This window comes from Ailuropoda melanoleuca, chromosome 19, assembly GCF_002007445.2.
Source record: "Ailuropoda melanoleuca isolate Jingjing chromosome 19, ASM200744v2, whole genome shotgun sequence".
NCBI lineage: Eukaryota > Metazoa > Chordata > Mammalia > Carnivora > Ursidae > Ailuropoda > Ailuropoda melanoleuca.
Window position 1 is genome coordinate 17467803 of NC_048236.1, and position 22735 is coordinate 17490537.

At 36.7% G+C, this 22735-nt stretch overlaps 2 protein-coding genes across 2 annotated transcripts in view; one reads left to right on the forward strand and one right to left on the reverse strand.

The window, feature by feature from the left end:
* The window catches only part of EYS (eyes shut homolog), a 1484071-nt gene that overhangs the window by 184767 nt on the left and 1276569 nt on the right, over positions 1–22735 (reverse strand). Inside the window, 3 exon segments of the mRNA XM_034648271.1 lie at positions 10923–11124; positions 11127–11139; positions 21597–21705. Of these exon segments, the coding sequence (XP_034504162.1) occupies positions 10923–11124; positions 11127–11139; positions 21597–21705 (324 nt within the window).
* Positions 21771–22735, forward strand: part of LOC105240575 (small ubiquitin-related modifier 2-like) — a 64141-nt gene continuing 63176 nt past the window's right edge. The window contains exon 1 of the mRNA XM_034648255.1: positions 21771–21777. Coding sequence (XP_034504146.1) covers positions 21771–21777 — 7 coding nt within the window. The remainder of the gene's footprint in view (positions 21778–22735) is intronic.

Sequence of the window (22735 nt, forward strand, 5' to 3'; positions counted from 1 at the left end):
GCATAAATATGATGTAAAAAATATGTGTGGAATTTGATAGTGGTCTTTTCTTTTAGTCAAACCCTGAAACATTTAACTCTTTGAGACTTTTCAAATTTGGCGTAAATGACACAATTTCTTCCATGTTTAATCTTACTTGTTCTCATTTAAATATAATTGTATTTGCAATCAGGACTTAATGAAACTCTGATTTGCAGAGGACCTAAACGCTTTCTGCCCTGTAAAAACAAATGCTCAACCCTTGTTGCTGTACTCAGGGAGGGCAGTAATAAAAGCGGTTAGAAAATCAATTTAAACTGCATTTGTACTTTACCAAGAACCCTGTGACACTTACATTGGTAAGAGTTATGCTTTCCAAATATGTGATCCACTTTTATAAGCAACTAAAAACCCTGCAGCTTCAGTCACACTCTCCAAGCAAGAATAAATGACCCGCATCAATCCCTTTTCACAATACCTGACACTTGTAGAATGGGGGAAAGAAATGAGATCAAAAAGATAAACAACAGGCTGTGAAATCTAGGCTGTTTTAACCTAAAACTGCACTTTGTATGCATAAATGAAAAAACACATTTTATTCTGCAGCCCTTCATGTCTTACAAACCTGAGATTACCATAAGCAAAAGAGTATGTAGAAAAAGATTCCATGCCTTATTATCCTTTGTAAATCCCATGCATCACACTGCTTCACATAAGAGAGGTTCTCTGCAAATGCTTGTGGTGTGAAAGAAGGGATGGATGGGTGGTCTTAAAGATACACAAATCCCATTTTAATCAAACAGACTTGGATTGAAATAACTTCTAAACATGGATACTGCAGGAGAAAAAACAGAAAAAAGTTACCAAAATATTTTGTTGTGATGCATTACATTTCGTCTAAGTAATATGGAGCTAAAACACGCCTGTGTTTTTTTCTTTCTCCTAATAATAGCATTGGTATATTTGCTTTTCACATCATGGAAGACTTTAATAGGTCTATTTTTCTAAGTACTTTTTTGCTTACCTCCTGCTCGTTAAACATTAAGGTAAGCAGAGGTACACGACTGAGCAGCTGAAACCTCCATCTCTTGGTAATGCAGAAGGTGGCTAGTATTTGGAAGAAGTTCCCGTGATGGGTAGTAAGGAGGGCATGTATTGCATGGTGCACTGGGTGTTATACGCAACTAATGAAGCATCGAACTTTACATCGGAATCCGGGGATGTACTGTATGGTGACTAACATAATATATAAAAAATCATTAAAAAAATAATAATAATAAAAAGAAGTTCAAAGCCTAGAAGGAAGACAAAGGGACAAAAACATGCTCTTTTAATAACCTTCTAGAGTATTATTTAACTGGTCTGCTTAAAGATTATGTAATCCTCTGGAAGAATGCACTTTTTTTTGGCTCACTATTTACTATTGATTAGGCCTGGACTCTGAAATTACATGCTGTCTTGTAGATTTTTGTCTGCTGGAGAAGCAAATGAGTATAAAATGGTAGAAAAGAAAACCACATAAATTACATTTTATTCCGTTGTAGAGTGCTAACCAGTTTGGTCTCAAACCTAGCAATCCTATTTTGGCATTCTTTCAGTGACTGTATGTTCTCAGTCTCTTGAATTCTCTTTGAACCAGCCTTAACTATCATGCCCATTCCTTCATTAATGAAATAAATAAATATTTGGCATCTGCTCATTATGTACTTGTGTGAAAGTCAGGTTTATGACTCCCTGAAAACTGACCTTTGACACCGGGCTTGAATTATCTTTCCAGGACCCTGCCAAAGATTGCCTTTTGGGCAGACGTGAGTCTAGGTTTTGTGGGGCCTACAGCTTACATGATTTTTGTTCCTATAATTTATAACAAAAAAGGATTTAAAAGTACAGACACAGAATTGTGTATAAAAGTGAATATTTATTTACAATGAGAAAAGAAATCTCAATGAATTACAAGGAAGCTTGGAGATTCAGGTCCTTCTCTGAAATCTCTTTAGGCTCTTCATGGGAAATGCTTACATGGAAATGACTTGACTGCCAACCTAGTTTGCCCTCTGAAATTGAACTGTAACAACCTACTGCAATTCCTAGTAACTCCCAGGTCTCAGAAGGACATGTGTAAGTGTGGGGGCCTCTGACCCTTCATTAGCTCCAGAGTAAGCAGCTCTGTTACTGTGAGGAGACACCAGCAGGCGTGAAGTATAAGGCTGGGAGAAGCAAACCAGAGAACTTTTCCTCCCTCAGGCATTTGGGTCATGGAGTGGCCCCTTGTGCAGGGCTTGGAGAAGACTGACACATGCATGTATCAAGACATCTAGCACTGAGTTTCTTTTGCAGGGAGAACACGCAGAACCAAAATGACACCGGTTAAGAAGAAAACATCTGAATCTTTTCAATCAAATCCCTTCTGCCCTAAGGTAGCCCCAAATCTGGAGAAACTAGAAGCAGGAGAGGGATAAAAAGGCATCAGGAAGAACATATCACATTCTTTCTCCATTCAGGTTCTTGAACTGGAGGAGTATCCAACTGGGAAGGGGATTGCAACCACCAAACTAGGTATAAGATGGAAGTTTTAAACTAAAGTAGGCTAACATGTCAACACGAGCAGCAAGTTCTGGACCCTGCATGATATTCTGTTAAGGGAAAGTAAAGAGAGATCCTACGGATGTTTGACATCAGTGACAAAAGAAAAATAAAACTTTTTATATTTGCACCCCATAATGTTTAAACTGCTTATAATGAAAGGATACATAGATAAATGTCTTAAATGCTCAATTAATTAACACAATGAGAGAAATGGGGGAAACCACATATGCTTCTATGTTTCTACCTGAAAAAACCTGGTTGGATATTTTCTTTTTCCCCTTATTTCTAGCAATAGGAGCTACCCACAATGGAGATGCTTGGATGCGCGTAGCAAACTTTTACATTTGAGAATAATCTAACCAAATACAAATTAGTCCTCTAGTATATGTGACACAAATCCCGAGTACAATTTCAAGGATGTTGACTGCAGATGGAAAGTGTAGCAACTAAGAAGAAGGATTAAATATTTGAAGGTGTTATTAGTCTAAATGTGTGGTGAGAAATTGATCTGAAATAGGCTCTTTTTTCCCTTGGTATTCAGAAGACGAGGTGATACTGCTGAGCTAGATTTGGGGTAATCTGGCCTGGATATAGAGTAATAACTAAAAGATCTCAGCAGGTGATGCCTAGCTACATGCCACTATGAAATGACAATGAAGACGAGCAAACATTTTTGGGGCGTTGCCACTCATTACAGAACAAATGGAAAAGCTAAGACACGATACACGAATCTTCTGTACTCTAATGGTTGTTACCATTGCAATTTCAAATTCAATTTACAGCTCCTACCTCCTTTTGAAGTACTAAATGATTTGAAAACTACCTCAGAAATCACGGAAAACTTTTCATCAGACGTTGTCAAAAAAGATGTCTATGAAATGAGAAAACATGGATTGAAGGAAAAGGAAAAAGTGGAATGAAAGAATGAAAGAAACCAATTTTGACTTCTATTCGCATGGAACACTGGAAACAATGAAAGTTTCCTAATGCTAAGAAATATTATTTTTTTTGAGATTATTTATTATAGTTAATTTTATGTCAACCTGACTGGGTCACAGGATGCTGGTTAAACATTATTTATGGGTGTATCTGTAAGGATGTTTCTATAAGAAATCAGTATTTGAACTACTAGACTGAGTAAAGCTTATGACCCTTCCCAACTTGGGTGGGCATCATCCAATCCCTTGGGGATCTGAATAGAACAAAAAGTGGAGGAAAGTCGAATTTGCTTTGATCTGACTGTTAAGCTGTGACATCAATCATCCCTGGCATCAACGCTCCTGGTTTTCAAGGTTTCAGGCTCAGACTGACATCTGTATCACTGGCTTTCTTGGGTTTCTAGCTAGCAGGTGAACAGATTGTGGGAGTTCCTAGCCTCTGTCCCTGCATGAGTCAATACCTTATAATCCCTCTCTCTCTCACTTTCTCTCTCTCTCTCTTATCATCTATCTATCTATCTATCTATCTATCTATCTATCTATCTATCAATTATCTATCTATCTATCTATCTATCTAATCAACATTGCTTGACATTGAAAATTAAATTGAGTTGGATTTTCTTGGTCAATGAATTGAATAAAACTATTTTTGGATTTTCTTGGTCAATGAATTGAATAAAACTATTTTATCCATCTGTTGTCCTAGTGCAGTGGTCTGCAAACTATGGCCCTTGGGCTAAATCCTGCCAGTCACCTATTTTTGTAAATAAAATTTTACCGTAACACAGCCATGTCCATTCACATATATATTGCCAATGGCTGCTTTAGTGTTATGATAGCAGAGTCAAAAAGCTGTGATGCAACGTCTGAAATATTTGTTATTTGGACCTTTACAAAACAGTTTGATGACCCCTGCCCTAGCACATGGAGGGTAGCATTGACTAGTGATGAGTAAAAGCTATGAGAACAATTAGAGGCCCAGAAAGCACATTCATTCACATATGGGAATTATTGACTTTCAGTGCATGATAAAATACATTCATATAGGCTTACCACCTGGTAAAATTAAGACTAAATCTAAAATTCACGTCTCAATAATTATTCACTATAATGTCAGTGACATACATTGTTAGTGCAATTGTTCTAAAGCTTATATTCCCAAACCTGAACCCCTTTTTAGTTATTATTTAACCTATTTAAAAACATCTGGCGTAGAAAGGAGAAAGGGATTAATATATTATCTGTTTAATTTGCTAAACCTTCCTATGTATGCCCTTTTGGAAACAGCTTGTTCAAAGTCCATAGAGATCTGGATACTCAGAATAACCCTTCTGTATCACTTTTCTAAACTGAATTTCACTATGTGCAATTTGGATTTCTCTGAAATGAGCGAACACAGGGGTTTGAAAATTCTAGCACAGATTTATAACAAAATGGAAAAAGGTTGGATACTATCCAGAAACATGTGATGGTACTCAGAGCAGAATGACATTTGCTCAGTAGAGCCGCTGAAGTGTTACTCCTCTTAATACTTTTCAACATGAGATTTGTCTTCTTGTAAGCAAATTACCTTCATAGACAATGTAGGGATAGCACTTAGTAACAGTGAATTGCATCAACCACGCTACTAAAATTAGTGATGATTCTGTTTATAGTTATAAATAGGGTTTATCTCATGAATCCTAAAGTGTAGCTCTGTGGTACTGAATGTTTGTTCACTTACCATCCTACTCTTCTTCAAAGTACACTTCTTTAAGGGTTATCTCCTGTTAAACCACTATTATTCTTTACATGTTGGAAAAAGTGGTATGTATTCCCAGGAGATGTGGATTAGAGTATGCAAGTGTGTGTGTGTGTGTGTGTGTGCTGAAAAAATTTTCTCTAAGATTCTTATGTACCTCATTAGGAGGCATTTCCTAACCTTTAGATGAAAGTCCCTGGACTAAAACAATTAAACTGTGATGAGAAATTATTTGCATTTTCAACTAAAACCATCATGCGTACATGCTATAGTATTAAAAAATTAGTGTCTTTTTATCTTGAGACGGGAAATCTGAGAGGTAAAAAGCTTACTTCTTTGTAATAATGACTCTTTTATTCTGAACATAGATGGTCTATCACTTTGAAAATAAAAGAAACTCGTAGGCCAAAAGACGAATTCCATCAGGTCACTCTGTCCATTCTTTTTGGGTCCAGAAAGGCTAAATATTAAAATACCTTATTTAAATTGCTCTGCTATTTTGAAAGTGGTCTTGAATCCAATCTCCTCTTCTGAGAAAACAGAGGAAGAGAGAAAACCTGAGGGGTGTAGGGGATTGAGCACCTATAGCCATTCTGCTACCACTTGAAATCTGAGAATGGAGTCAAAGTTGAAGAATCGAAAGGGAGAGGAAGAAATTGGGTCCTAGGATGGCCTTTATTTTTTATTTTTTTATTTATTTATTTTTTAAAGATTTTATTTATTTATTCGACAGAGAGACAGCCAGCAAGAGAGGGAACACAAGCAGGGGGAGTGGGAGAGGAAGAAGCAGGCTCATAGCAGAGGAGCCTGATGTGGGGCTCGATCCCATAACGCCGGGATCATGCCCTGAGCCGAAGGCAGACGCTTAACCGCTGTGCCACCCAGGCGCCCCCTAGGATGGCCTTTAAGTCATGAAACGAAAGATGCCCAAAATGGGAATCCACAGCCTTCCCACTTAACGTGAGCCAGTAAATTCTGTTTGGGATGAGTTTCCTAGCATTTGCAACAGAAGGAATCCTACTTGATACAGAAATGATCCCCATTTTCTAGTTGAGGTAAATGAAGTTCCAAAAGATTAGCTAACTTGCCAAGTCCACATATTTATTAAGTAACCAAGCCAGGATTTGAAGTCAATTCTTCACTTCAGTTTGCTAAAAGGAGCTGCTGGGGGGGCCTCAAACTGGATTTTTAACTGACTACAATGTGACAAACATGAAAAAACAAAAACACACCAGAAAGGACAAAGAGTGAAGGACACCGTAAATGAAGTACAAGGTTCAATGATTTCTGAAGATTCTGAAAATCTGAGATTTCCCTGGTTGTCTTACTTCTCCCAGTGACTCAGCAAGCTAGGAGATCATGGGTGGTTCTCCTTACCAGGTTGACTATTTTAAACTCCAGCTATTCATAGGGTGCTAGTTAGAAATCAGAAATCATTGTAAGCATAACATCTGTTTATTGATTTGCTAAAACATTGATATTGCCTATCCACAAGAATGATTTGCATTTCATTTCTACGAATAGTTAGTTGCTAGTGTCAGGAAACCATGGAAAGCAAACCCAGACTCATGAGGACCCTCAGTTTCAGAAGGTGAATCACCATGAACTATACTAATTATTCAGTATATATACTAACTATTCCCATTAGAATAATCCAAAGTGAGCCCATACACCTTGGAGGTCAAAGCATCTTATCCGTCCCAGCGCTCAACAGGTATTTAATTTTTGAAGCTTCATGTTTTCAAATTCATGTTGATTTTTTAAAATGATTTTATTTATTTTAGAGAGTGAGTGAGAGAGCACAAGCAGGGGGAGTGGCAGAGGGAAGGGGAGAACCAGGCTCCCCGCTGAGCAGGACCCTGGGATTATGACCTGATTCTAAGGCAGATGCTTAACCAACTGAGCCACCCAGGTGCCCCAAAATTTTTCATGTTGATTCTATGTTCTCCTCCATAATATATGTTTGCATACATAAAAAACAAAAACAAACAGAGAACCAGGAGAAACGGAGAGTTTAGAAGTCTGCCTGGATAAGCAGGCTCAGGAATGAGATCAAGTCAGACAGCACAGACAGACCCAAAAGATAGGATGGGTTGGAAGACAGTTTGGAAGATCTTGGAGAGATCCATTTTATGATGCGGTAGCATGGAGAAGAAAATAACCTTTGGCTTTGGCCAACAACGCAGATGGGAAGTGAGTTGACAAAGGCATTAACCTAGTTCAGAGCCATTTTGTCCAAGTCAAGATAGGGCTCAGCAGCAGAGTTTCTCTAGGTTTCTTGGTCAGAAAACTTTACACTGTTCCATGCATTCCAAGTATGGGTATGTGTCTGCTGGGGGCAGGGTGTCGGTCATGGTGATGGTTCTTTGTGACTTATTTCTTTGGTCTGTGTCCTTTGTGGACTGAAGCTGCTCATGGCCTCACTGGGAGTTCTCCTTCAGTACATATTCTAGCTCTCCTTTTGAGTTGTGCACAGACTGCTGGAATGATCTATATGGTTGGGTATGGGTGTTTTAGACACGACAAGGAAGAGTGAAGATACCAGTCTGATTCTGATCATCTTCCTTGTAGCCCTGTAGCTATCTGTGCTCTTCTTATACTAACCTTTTGACCTCCTACGGGCTGTTCTTTTGATCCTTCTGAGAAGTCTATTTTTGTTGTTATTCTGGAACTAGCCATGACCGTATATTATGGTGTTGGTGTGCATAAAGAGGTGCTGGAATGGAAGTCATGGGTGCCATGGACCAGCATGTCCTGGATGCAATAATGCGAAGAGTAGTTTTGGCAGTTCAGTATTGGCAATCAAGATAGAAATCATGCTGTTCATAGGATGTGAAGCAGTGTTTTATTTATTGGGTCACAGCCAGCAAGTCTCCATTTCACTAACAATAAAAGGCACATACAGATCTAGAAGACCTTAAAATAGTGCTTGCCAAAATCAGTTGACATTTGAGTGGATTTCTCTGGAGTAGGGTTGAGAGGTTGAAAGACTGAGAAATGGATAGGGAAGGCCAGAATAATGTATGTAATAGAAGACAGATACATTTTTTTTTTTTGGTGGGAAAATTCACCCTAAGGCCTAATGAGCTGATAAAGCTTCCATACTAGAGTGAAAGCTTCTGTGTGCATGATGGTATCTTGAATACACACCTTTGTTTCACATACTCCTTGGCCCTAGTTGGTTCTTAGGTGATGTTTGTTGAAATAAATCTAAGAGAATAAACACATGAAGTATATATCAACCTAGGACTATTTATATCTATCTTACTAGAATAATTATCTTCACTTTCCTTTTCAAATACATATTAAATAACTAAGATTGGAAGTAATGTGAGGTTCTCTAATTTATGAAAGTAAGAGTTTATTTTATTTAACATGTATTTGTCTTATAGTATCTCAGACGGTTATTGTTGTAAAATAAAACTAACTCTTACCTATTTCTCTGAGTTGGTGATGTGGACACTTATACAGAAAATTTGAGTATATTTGTTTTCTACTGCTGCATAACAAAATTAGCAGCTTAAAACAACACACATTTATTATCTTATTGTTTTTGTGAGTCGAGAGTTTGGACAAGGCTTTACTGTCCTCTGTATAAGAGTCTCACAAGCTTCCATCACAGTGTTGTTCAGGTTGGGGTTCTTATTCAAGGTTCAACTGGGGAAGGACCTGCTCCCAAGCTCACTTGGTTGTTGGTAAAATTTAATTTCTTGCAGTTGTAGAACTGAGGGCTTCACTATTTCCTGGCTGTCAGCTAGAGGCTACCCTCAGCTCCTTGCTGGTGATTGGCTAGAGGTTGCCTCCAGGGCCATGTCACATGGACCTTCCCCAAATTGCTCCATGCTTCATTAAAGGCAGCAAGAGAGAGTCTCCTTGCAAGATGCAGCTCACAATCTTATGTAACCTAATCATGGAAGTGACATCACCATATTGTACTGATTATTCTGTTGGTTAAAAGCAAATCACAGATCCTATCTACACTTAAGGAGAGGGGATGATGCAAAGGCATGAATATTGGGAAAGGGGATGACGACGACTATGTTAGAATCTGTTCACCACATATAGAAAGGGAGAAAACACAATTCCTGCCACTTCTGTAATTCTATCACTGGTAAAGTCTCATTGACAATATTTATTTAGGTTGAATGACACAAATATTTCAGACATTAGAAACTCAGTAGGAGAGGCTTTTTTTGTGTTTCTGTTTCACTTAATTACACAAAAGTTCATTTTCCTTCAGGGTTCTGAAGGTTATCTTGCTGGATAATCTTTGCATTATCATATTTTTAAAAATAATTGCCATTGCTGAGTTCATTATAAAGCAGAATACTTATTAAATAAGACCTTGGTTTTGTTTCCTTCAGAAAAATAACCATGACCAAGGAAGTTATCTTCACTCAAACTCAAGATTCACTCTTTTAAAGTACTTTAAAACTTCATCTAGTAAATTTTTTCTACATGAAATAGGTCCGTATTTCTGTTGTTATTTTACAAAAGTATAAATCAAGGCATAGACTTGGACAGAGTTAATCAGAAGCAAAGGGTTTAGATACCCGAAGAGCTGATATCTTCTTTTCCCACCAAACCATGCTTTTTCTTCAAATTTATTAGGTCAGTCTGTGATTTCTTGGTAAATATATCACCTTGACTTTATCATACTTGTCCATTCCTCTGTTCCTTGTCTTTGCCATTTAGCTCTCTTTTTATTTCCTATACCAGTAATTATTTTCATAGCCTATCTCTGCCTACTGTTTCCTATCCTACTCTATTGATAAAATTTTTCTCTTTCCCACACTATGCATATAGATGTTTACTTTTGTGAAATCATTAACTACTTGATAGCTTGCCCCTTAGAAACTCTGAGGTGAATTAATTAAGATATTTCCTGTGAGATTTGGTCAATTTTTCCTTGACTTGAATTAATATAATCTGCACATGTTTTAGCATCCTCTCTGTCATTATTTGTAACCCTGAAATAAAGATGTCTCAGAGGATTAAAGAAATTTGGGAATATGCTCTACACTGTTCAAATGAGACTCCCTCAGGGTTGATTAACTTAAGACATTTTAGTGGAGCAGAAAGTAATTTTAATTAAAATCTTCTTAACCTTATAGGCATGATGAATCTTTATTTCAAGGAAAAAAAGGTATATATGCTTTTTCCTCCTTGAGGTAGAGATTGCAAATAAAAAGAAGAAACATATGTAAATGTTCTTCTCCATCTTTAATCTTAGAGATCTAAGTAGACCTTTTATTTTCTGAAGAAGAAGCCAAAAAAAAAAAAAAAGAAAGAAAACCACAATAAAAATGAGTGCATCAAAAACATTATCAGTGAATAAAAACCTGTCATTCATATATACCCAAACCAGAACACCTTGGTAAAATTATGTTTGGATCCATCTGAAATTGCCAAAACCAGGTCATTTGAAATTGCCGAAATCAGGTCCAGTCACCTAGTTATTTTCAGAGGTCAGGTATTTCTTGATGTTGAAGCCCCAATATATAAATTTCTTTGGACAAACAAGTATTCACCATATGTGTGCATGATCTAGGTGATGCATATGCAAACTTGGAAGTTCCAGACCTTTCTTTTCTATCACCCAGGTGAAAATGTTACTGGTTTCTGTAAGAACTCAGAATCATGAAATATAGGTTGGAGATCAAGAGGCTAAAACTAACCCGATGCAGGTACCATCGTTGTGGCATAGATGACGAGCACACCATGGGACATGGCAGCTTTCAATGTTCTTTTCACGAAGTGCTTCATCAGTGATGAAAAATTCTTTGCTGCTTACTTGAAGCTCTTGAATGCAGCCTTTGAACCCACAAATGTGACCTGCACTCTTATGGATCTTACTATTTGCTGGGATGTGGCCAAAGTTGATTCAAAATGTACCTATAGGAAAAATAACAAAAAAATCTTATAAGGTGTGGTCAGATTATATGAGAAAGACCTAGAATGTTTTGTTCTATAATGCATGTTTTAATGTATTTTTCCGCATAAAACAGGTTGTAATTGTTGCTCAGTTTTGTCATCTCTATTAGGTGGTAGGATAAGTTACCTTAGAACAGGGCCCTTATTTTACATTTCTTTTGTACCTCTCACAACATCTAATAAAATAGTAAAAAAAAAAAAAAAAGCATTCAATAAAACTTGTTGACTGATTACTCTGAAATGTATTTTGGAATTCAAGTGTTTGCATTTTAATGTGAATATTACCATATAATAACCGATAAAGAAAATAGAGTCTTGTTAATTAACTATTGTTAGGGATTGAATTGTGTTCCCTCAAATTCATATGTGGATGTTGTAACTCTCAATACCTCAGAATGTGACCTTACTTGGAAACAGAGTTTACTCACTGACCAGAATGACGATAAAATCACTGTCACAAAGTAAACTGTGACTTAATCTCTCTTCCCACCCTTCAGTAACACATACAAATTGAATTCTCATCATTTATATGTATATAAAATGGAGCTTCCTCAAAAAGGAATTTATGAGTTACAAAAGAATTCTGGATGAACTGGTAATGAGACTCTGATCTTCAGGACTGCTGGCATATGAAAGGTGCAGGCAGCAGCATTTGTGCACTTTATGTCTCTGATGTCCTTATCCCCGAAACACATTCACTCACTCCAAACTGAGAGATGAAAAGTATTTAAATTGACATTACAGATAAACTAAAATGGAAAACTATCACTACAAGAATTCTAAACCTAGAGCCAAATAATTAAGTTAGGGCTCTAAGGGGAGGAGAGGATGGGAAATGCTCAGTAATGCCACTTAATGTTTATACTAATATGTTCTGGTTTGATGCAAATGTGCTTTTAGAGAACAGAAGCATGTTCAATTCTAGGAACATCAAAGCATCTCCATGACCCATAATAGATCAAACTAACTCTATTATTTGAGCTCTTGTTCTTTTTTAGTGACTCAAGTTCTGTTCCTGAAGGCATTCCTTAATTTTGCGTGTGTGTACTTTATAAAAGATCCAGCTATGCCGTCACCCAGAGGATGACTAACTTTGGGCATCGCGGTGCGGAATCTCAAGGTGTATTAATAGAGCCCTCATGCAGCACAGGAGTACAACTGCTTGTTCTCACATCTTTCCTTATATGCTAAGTCCATTCATATTAATTACTCTAACAAACTATTAGCAGAATTCTTTTATCATTTAAGATAAGCGACTCACTGCTAATGCAATCTGGGATCTATCACGAACCTGCAGGCTCAGCAATCCAAGGCCATGACCTTCTCTCCCTGAGGATCTCTGACATCTTTGTGTACTGATCGCACACCTAGAACAGCAGACTCCCTCACAGCTTTGACAAGTGTGCTGCTTTAGCACAAACCTGGTAGAGGATGGAGGAATATCCGCCTCTTCTGTCAGCAGTAGGCAGATCTGAGGGAAAGTCTATAGAGCTTTCTACGATTTATTAGACCATTAAAAAACACCCAAACAATCAAAGTAGGTGGCTTTTGTATTTCTTCTGATCTGAGGCTCAAGCTTAGTTGGAGTCCTGAGATGTCTGAAAAAGCTGCGCCCGTTGACTGCACATAGATAACCATTAAAGCGGTTGACTTCCTCTATCCCCAGACTCTTAATTATCCAAGAGCTGCCTTTTGTGTGTATAATCATTCCTAAGGAGACAGGTCTTTAAAATAAGTCTTTTCTAATAACTTCCTGTGAATCAGACTATGGAGAATAGAGTCTGACATCAAGATATGATCTTACAAGATAAAACCACAGAGAACAGACATGGGTAATCAAGGAGGAATCATCAAGATAATGAAAAATATGAATGGTCACTGAGGGAAAAGGACTTCACAAATGACAAGGTGAAATGAGCATTCTCTTTCCTCAGAGTCTTCTCTTTAAAGGAAGAGTATAGTTGCTTTTTTATAATATGTGGGAATAAAATGAGAAGACAGGCAAAGGGAACAAACTTCTAAAAACCAGAAGTGGAGACAGATAAGAAGCTACTTTATCTCTTCTTTATTTTGTTTTAATTTAAATTTGGACATTGGAGTCTACATATATTTCTGTAATGATATCTTGATTCAATGTTTAGTTTTGTTTTACAGCCTCAAATCTGTCTGAAATTAAATAAAATTTATGTTAATAGGAAGGTAACTCCAATCTGGTTTTTACTTAAGATAACTATTGGAATGTACTTGCCTTTACCCAAGAACATGATGACTTATAATTGAAATGAATTGACTTTTGTGTGTTGTTACCAAATTTTTCTTTTTAACATTTTCTGAATTGTGTGCAGAACAATTCAAAATCAGAAAACATCGCATCTCAGAATAGGGATGAATAAGAGATGTTGGGTAAATTGTTTGGAAAGAAGGATTTATTTAAATAACTTCTTACATATGATTTGTCTTAAATTTTAAAAAATTTAGAGGCATTAAATGAAAGGTAATCAAAAGGCAGAACCAGTATTTATCTCAACTCTTCATCTCTTTGCAATTAGAAGATCTCTGTCTCTCAGGATGCCAAGGTGGCTCAGTCAGTTAAGCGTCTGCCTTCGGCTCAGGTCATGATCCCAGGGTCCTGGGATTGAGTCCCACATTGGGCTCCTTGCTCAGCGGGGAGCCTGCTTCTCCCTCTGCCTGCTGTTCCCTCTGCTTGTGCTCTCTCTCTCTCTCTCTCTGACAAATAAATAAAATCTTAAAAGAAAAAAAAAAGATCTCTCTCTCTCTCTCCTCCCCTCCAATAACAATAATTTAATAATCTGTGATCATACAGTCTCTTCTATATTTTTATCCCTTCTAGGGTAGGGCCTCCAACATGGTCATCTTGGGATTCTGTCAGAGTCCACATCAGTGTCTTACAAATAGGAGGTTTAATATAAGTTTGTTACAAATCTCCCGATTCATGAAATTTAATCGTTTTTTGTTTGTTTGTTTTTTTGTTAGTTTTTGTGTTTTTGTTTGTTTGTTTTTTACAATTTCCTCTGTATCTTCTAGGCCTCTTCCACTTCATGCTGGCACAGAACCTTGCTGTTTTGCTAGATTCAGCATAAGGGAGGTCGTTAATGGATACCACCCAGGAAGGAATATTTATATGGCTTTAATTCTAATACAGCTTTCTATATTTAGTGTATATAGCATTGAGTGCCGAGTGGTGCTTATATGGAAGTGACTGAATTTCTTATGAGATTAATATCAAGTCGCTTAAACAAAGAGTTGTTTTTTTTTTAATTTGATAAGTAGCAATGAAATCCTCATTGGTCCCATACTTTACAGTTAAATCTCTGACTCTTAAGGCTTCCTAGGTTAGGGAATGTTCTCAAAAGAGTACCTCCTCACTTTGTCAAGGAAAGAACTGAACTGAAGTGAAGCAGTCAATGAACTGAGTTGCTACCATGTGAACACAGTGATACAGGAAAGTGGAAATACCAAAAAAAAAAAAAAAAAAAAAAGGATATGGGATTATTCTTGTTTATAAGGAAATTTAATGTAATCTGGGGAATGAAATCACAAAGAAGTGAAATATTTAGAAAATACAGTATACAGATCAGCAAGATGGCAGAATAAGAAGCTCCAGATATTTCTTCCCTTAGGGAGACACTATTCAACAACAATACACAGACCAAACTCCTTTGTGAGAAATGAGCAGATTGAGTTAAGAAGCACTTGTAACCTAGGTGAGTAGGAAACCAGCTATATTGAGGATGATAGGAAATCTGTGACACTCACTAGCAGAAGTTTTCCCCAGACTCAGTGAGGCATAACTGGAAGAAAACTTCCAGCTCCCAGTTTCTCTCTGGGGAGGGAAGTAGGAGACTGAAACATATGTACAATGTGCAGACTTTTCAGGGCCTGCCCAAGGGACTAGTTTCTGTCTTGCCTGAATCTAAGTGCTGACAGGAAAGTGTGCCAGGTTGGGGCTACTGAGAACAAAGGCAAAGGCTTGGACTGGCATGCATTTACTCACTATAGACATGCCCTGCAGCTCAGTGGGAAGAGTGGGCAAAACCCCACTGGCTTCTTCCAGGCAATGGAAAGAGTAGAATTGCGCATCCAAAATAATGGCTTTTCAGGGGGCTGACTGAAGAATAAGTTTCCTCTGTCTTGGAGCACTGACAGGACCTGCCATACTGTAGATGCCTGGCCATCACTGAAAACAGAAGAGGGCTGGACGGTGTGTTGTTGCTCCAGAGAACCACTGAGGCAGCAGACTGAGGCTGATATGGTTTGGTGGTGTCTTACTGGGGCCAGAGCAAGGGGGTGGAGTGGAGAAGAGTAGAGCATGCTTCCAACATTCTGGCTTTTCTCTGGGCTTCTTGAGAGACCGGTTTCTATTTTGCTTAACTTGCAACTCTGACATGACCTATATACCCTAGAAACTCTGGGGCTTTTGAGAACAAAGGAGAACTGGGTAGCTTGTGGCAGCTCTAGAGAACATGCAAAACTGTAAACAGACACCAGAGGGAACAAAAGACTATGAGTGCCTGAAGGCAAATTCCTATAATAGAGAATTTACACACACAAGTCCACAGAAGATACATTCACAGAAAGGTCTGAGAGCTTCCCAGACTCTCTAGCTGGGCTGATTGGTGAAGGTCCCTTCTTACACAGAGCACGTCCATAAAGACTAGGAGAGATGTCTGTTTTTTCAAATGTGTAGATCCCATCATGAATTTTACAAGGTACAGGAAGAAACAGGAGAAATCAAAAGGACAGAATAAATCTCCAGCGACCAACCCTAAGGAAATGGAAGCACCTGACAAATAATTTAAAAATAACTGTCATGAAGATGCTCAATGAGTTCGGGAAAATGAAGCATGAAGAAAATGAGAATATCAACAAAGAGAAAATATAGTAAAGAATCAAGAAGAAATTTTGGAGCTGAAGATACAAACTAAATTGAAAAAATCACTAGAGGGGTTCATCAAAAGACTTGATCAAGCAGAAGAAAGAATCAGTAAACTCAAAGACAGGTTTCTTTGAAATTATTGAGTTAGAGGACTAAAAAAGAAAAAAAAAGATTGAAAGTGAGGAAAGCCTAAGGAAAATACTTAAATAAGAAAAGTTAAAATTCTCATAAGTATTTTCTTACTTGATACTTTTAGTTGGAACAAAGACAAACATTTATTGCTATATTAAAAAAGAAAGATATAATGACTGAAAATTTCACAAATTTGGGGGAAAAAATGGACGTCCAGATTTAAGAAGCCCAAAAAACTACCACGAGAAAGGACTCAAAGATGTCCACACCAAGACACATAATCAAATTGTCAAAAGTCAAAGATAATATAAAAAAATATAAATGTGAAATCAATTGTATTAAATGTGGAGAGGGGAGAAGTAAAAGATTAGAGCTTGAAGATTAGAACAATTGAAGTTAAGTTGCTATTAGCTTCAAATATATTCCTTATGTTTGTCTTGATAGTATTTTCTTTATGTTGTTATAAAAATACAGTATATAAATACATATAACATACAAATATACATTAATCAACTGTTTACATTATCAGTTAGGCTTTCCGTCAACAGTAGGCTAATTAGTTAAATTCCAGGGGAGTCAAAATTATGAATGGATTTCAACTGTGTGGGGGGCTGGCACCCTAGAACGCATGTTGCACCTGTATGTGCAAATTAAACAATGTACTTTTGTTTCAAAGAAGAAATGGATCAAAAAAGAAATAAAAAAATTTAGAAAAAAATCTCAAGAAAATGGAACACAATATGCCATAATTTATGGGATGTAGCAAAAGCAGTACTAACAGAAAGTTCATAGCTAGAAAAGCTTTTACTAAAAAGTAGAAAGATCTCAAATCAACAATGTAACTTTATACCTCATGGAACTAGACAAAGAAGAATCAACTAAGTCCAAAGTTAGCAGAAAGACTAAAATAATATAAAAACTAGAACAGAAATAAAACAGGAAACAGAAAAACATTAGAAAAAAATCAATAAAGCTAAGAGTTGGTTTTCTGAAAAGATCGACAAAATTGACTAACCTTTAGCTACACTAATTAAAAAAAAGAGAAGATTCAAAAAAATCAGAAATGAAAGATGACATTACAACTGATACTGAAGAAATAAAAAGGATTATGAGATAACAATGAACAATTACACACCAACAAAGTGGATAACCCTGAAGAAATGGATAATTCGCAGAAACATACAACTTAACCAAGAGGGAATCATGAATAAATCAAAATGCCGAACAGATGAATAATAAGAGAATGAATCTGTAATCAAAAACTTCCCAAACAGACAAAAGCCAAGTAACAGATGGCTTCATAGGAGAATTCTACAAAATATTTAAAAAAGAATTAATACCACTCCTTCTCAAATGCTTCCAAAAAACTGAAGAGGAGTAAATATGTCAAGCTCATTCTCTGAGGCCAGCATCTTCCTGATACTAATGACAGAAAATGATATTACAAGAAAAAAGATCTGATAAATGTACCTGATGAATAAAGATGCAAATCTTCAACCAAACTTAGCACATTTAATTATGAGAATTTTATACTACGAACAAGTGGGATTTTTCCCTGTGATGCAAGGATGGTTCAACATAAAAAAATAAATTATGTGCTGCACCACATTGACAGAAAAAAGGATAAGGATCACACGGTCAACAGATGCAGAAAAAGTATTTGACAAAATTCAACATTATTTCATTATAAAAAGACTCAACAAACTAGGAATAAAAGGAAATTACTTTACATAATAAAGGCCATATATGATAAACCCATAGCTAATACCATGCTCAGTGGTAAAAACCCAAAGCTTTTTCTCTAAAATCAGGAAGAAAACAAGAGTGCCCATTCCTACTACTTCTATTCACCATAGTACTGGAAGTCCTAGCAGAACAATTAGGCAGGAAAAAGAAATAAAAGGAAGAAATCTCTGTAGATGACGTGATCTTGTATACAGAAAATCCTAAAGAGTCCACAAAAAATTAAAACTAATAAATGAATTCAGCAAAGTTGCAGGCTACAAAAATCAATATCAAAAATCAGTGTGCTTCTATGTACTTACAAAGAACAATCTGGAAAGCAATTAAGAAAACAATCCCATTCACATAGCATCAGAAAGAATAAAATTCTTAGGAATAAACATAACCAAGGAGATGAATGATTTGTACACTGCAAACTATAAAACATTGCTGGAAGAAATTAAAGAAGACAAAAAAATGGAAAAACTTCCTGTGTTCATAGATTGGAAGACTTAGTATTTTTAAAAGTTCTTACTACCTAAGTGATCTACAGATTTAATGCAATCCCTATCAAACTTCCAATGGTATTTTTTGAATAGAAAAATCATCCTTAAATTCATATGTAACCACAAAGGGCCTCAAATAGCCAAAACAATACTGAGAGGAAAACAAACCTGGACGCATGACACTTCCTGACTTGGAAGCACATTACAAAGCCACAGTAATCAAAACAGTATGGCTTTGGCATATAGACCAACATATATACAAACTAGAACAGATCAGAGAACCCAGAATACATTTGTACGTATGATCAAATGATCCTTGATGAGGTGCCACAACTACACAATGAGGAAAGCATTGTCTCTTCAACAAATGGTTTTGGGAAACCTGGATGCCCACATGCAAAAGAATGAAGTTGGACCATTACACTATACAAAAAAATCAACTCAAAATTGATTAAAGACGTACACATCAGACTTCAAACTATACAACTTGAAGAAGAAAACAGAGGAAAAGCTTCATAACATTAGTTTTGGCAATGATTTCTAGGATATAGCACCAAAACCACAAGGAACAAAAGCAAAAAAAAAAAAGAAAAAAGAAAAGAAAAGGGGCGGGGGGCTATGTCAAATGAAAAAGCTTCTGCACAGCAAAGGAAACAATCAATGAAATGAGAAGGCAATCTACAGAATGCGAGAAAATATTTGCAAACCACATATTTGATATGGGGTTAATATCAAGAATATATAAGGAACTCCTATGCCTCAATAGCAAAAACAAATAAGCTGATTAAAAAACTGGCAAAGGATTTGAACAGACATTTCTCCAAAGACACATAAATAAACAAAAGATATATAATAAAGATGTTTAACACCACTACTCATCAGGGGAATGCAAGTCAAAGGCATAATGAAATACCACCTCACATTTGTTAGGGTAGCCATTATAAAAAAACAACAGCAAATACCAAGTGTTGACAAAGATGTGAAGAAACTGAAAGCTTTGTGCACTGTTGGTAGGAATGCAGAACTGTGTGGTAGCTATGTACAACAGTATGAAGGTTCCTCAAAAATTTAAAAATGTAAGTATCATATGATCCAGCAATTCCACTAATGAGTATTTATTGAAAAGAACTGAAAACAGGATCTTTTTTTTTTAATATGTGTGTTTTTAGAAAGTTTTTATTTAAATTCTAATTAGTTAACATACAGTATAATATTAGTTTCAGGTGTACAATTTAGTGATTCAACAGTTCCATACCACACCTGGTGCTCATCCCAGGTGCCCTCCTTCATCCCCATCACCTATTTCACCCATCTCCCCACCCACCTACCCTCTGGTAACCATCTGTTTGTTCTCTATAGTGAAGTCTGTTTCGTGTTTGGCTTTCTCCTTTTTCCCCCTATGCTTGTTTGTTTGTAGCATATTGCGTGTTCTTCATAAGAAGAGTTGGAGCTTTCAGTATAAAAAATGGATGACTAGAGGGAGTACACAGACATAAAATCACATTGCTTTACATTGGATCTTTCACAAAACTGAGTGTTTCATAGATTTTACACCATTTGAATAGTCTGTGTCTTGCATCTAAATATTTGGCCATCTTGGACTCTGGCATGACTTTTTTTTAATTGATGTATAGTTAATACACAGTGTTATATTAGATTCAGGTTCACAAGGTAATGATTCCGCAATCCCATACACTACTCAGTGCTCATCGTAATAAGCGTACTCTTAATCCCCTTCACCTGTGTTACTCATCCCCTCACCTGCCTCCCCTTGGGTAACATCCAGTCTGTTCTTTGTATTTAGGAGTCTGTTTTCTTTGTTGTTGTTGTTATTGCTCTTTTGTTTTGTTTTAAGTCTCTTTTTTCTTCTTCAAAACAAAACCCAATTTTATTCCTACCTTAACAATCCACTTGACAGTTTTCAATCTGCTGGAGCAGAAAATGAAGTAGAGTAAAATGCATTAAAAAGGAGCAAAAAAAGCCCATGTTGGGAATCAGAAAATCTGGCATCAAGTCTCTTTCTTTATCACTATGAAATTTCGGACATTGGATACTCAGTTTTATCAGATCCAACCTTGTAAAAGAGATACTCCTTTTTTCTCTAGAGGGCTCTTGCGAAGATCAGATGAGATCAAATACAAGGCCATAATTTGGAAAATGTAATGTGCTTACGCAAATGTCAGCTGTTCTTACGTGCTTCTTTAGGGTGCTTGTATACACTCAGTACGAGAAGAAAACTACATAGAAAAAATGGAAATAAAATGAAATTTCCAATTCATTAGGGCCCTACACACTGCCAGCTCTAATGCGCACCAGAATTAGCACTTTGGAGCTCTAATTATACAGGTTAACTCTCCATGATGATCAAATGAACCAGGAATTCTTTATCTTAAATGTATTTCTATAAAGTCATACTAAGAATCAAGTAACCAACCACATCATTAAAATTAAAAGAATTCAGGAAATTGCCTGGTCTCTGGAGGGACGAGCATCCTCTCTTCTTACAATTTTTTTCATTCAACGTTTCTAAGAAAAATTCCCAGAGAAGAGGCTTTTTATAAATTTTTTTTATTTTTATTTTTATTTTTTTTTATTTATTCGACAGAGATAGAGACAGCCAGCGAGAGAGGGAACACAAGCAGGGGGAGTGGGAGAGGAAGAAGCAGGCTCATCACAGAAGAGCCTGATGTGGGGCTCGATCCCACAACGCCAGGATCACGCCCTGAGCCGAAGGCAGATGCTTAACCGCTGTGCCACCCAGGCGCCCCAAGAGAAGAGGCTTTTTAAAGCAAAGTACAAGCACTACCATATCCTATAAAAATGGAAATTTTAAGCACTGTTTTGTAACTTCCTAATTTTTCCCCATTCCTGCGCTGTTTTTCTTAATCAAGCATAATATATTATATGCAAAGTGGGAGAGGAAAATCAATTTCTTGATAAATTTAATACAACTTTTATAGTGACAGGCAAGCAGTATTATTTATATTTAATTGTACGTAAACTATCAGAGGTGAATATTCTGGTGTTTTGTTGAGAGCTCTTACAAGGAATCTGCTCAATAAAGAAATGTAATTAGTGTTTAGTAACTTAAAAAGAAGTACTTATTTCAGATATTGAGGGCACACTTAGTAATGTTGGGAACTGGGAATTTGCATAACTACCTGACAGACATGGGATATCTCTGTGTCCTCCTTCTGTATTGGAGGTTTCCCATCTGCAGTCATTTCAATCATGCAAGCAACCCGAGGGCTGCCAACAGGGATTGTGTAGCTAGAAATAAAACAGAAGAGACCATTATTCTATGTGTTACTGGCAAGAACAGGGTAACTTCGCACATGGATGGTAAGTACTTCTTCAACGACAGAGGTACTTTCTGGATCATAATAGTCCTGAAATATGGCCCCAACCAAGTGTGAACATTTTAGGATAGATAAAAGATATATTTCTTTTCTAACACTGAAATTTTATTTTCCTTCTCTCTTTCTGTCTCTAAATCAGGACTTGAAATGCTTTCAGAAAGTTAAACCCCCACAGAACAAAAAGAGCTTTTCTGTATAAGTAGGTAGTAATAAATTTTTAGTGCTAACTGTGGTCGACATATGGTCTCACTCATGTAGGAGACCGTTGGACAAGTAACAGCAATGTTAAATGATGCTAACCTGCCTAGGTAGAAATTTCCCCTCCCTGGCCTACAGGGGAAATAGAAATGGAATAAGAAATGAAAGGCTGCATACCCCTGAGTAGTGAGATTACACTGTGATATAGTTATCAGCACTCAGAAAGCATGCTGCTAGTGTACTAGCTGGTACTGTGTCTCAGAGATAAAGAAAAGTATGAGGTTAAGGGAATTTGTAGAATGAATAGCGGAAATGACCAATACACAATTGAAAATTTATCACAGTTTATAGAGTGATGCAATCAGATGAAAAGGTATACATACTAAAGTACTTGGCATAAAATTAAATAGAATTTTAAAAGACAATTCAAATGATATCACCCTGCCACTCACCATGTGTAATAACAGTAACTTGCATTGTTATGAAGTCTATTCCATAGAGATAGCAGACGTACATTTGCTAATATTAAAAGAGGCTCTCTATGCATACTGAAAGTATGAATGATTTTAATGCCCAGTTTCGCTTATTTGTATTTGCTACATTTTAGACAATGAACACACCTGATTTTTATTTTTAATTTTGACCAGCTTTCCCAGTTTGCTATGACCGAGAGCTTTTCCAGGATACAGGACTTCTCAGGGCTAAAACCAGGTTAAGTGCCTAGCAAACCAGGATCAGTTGGT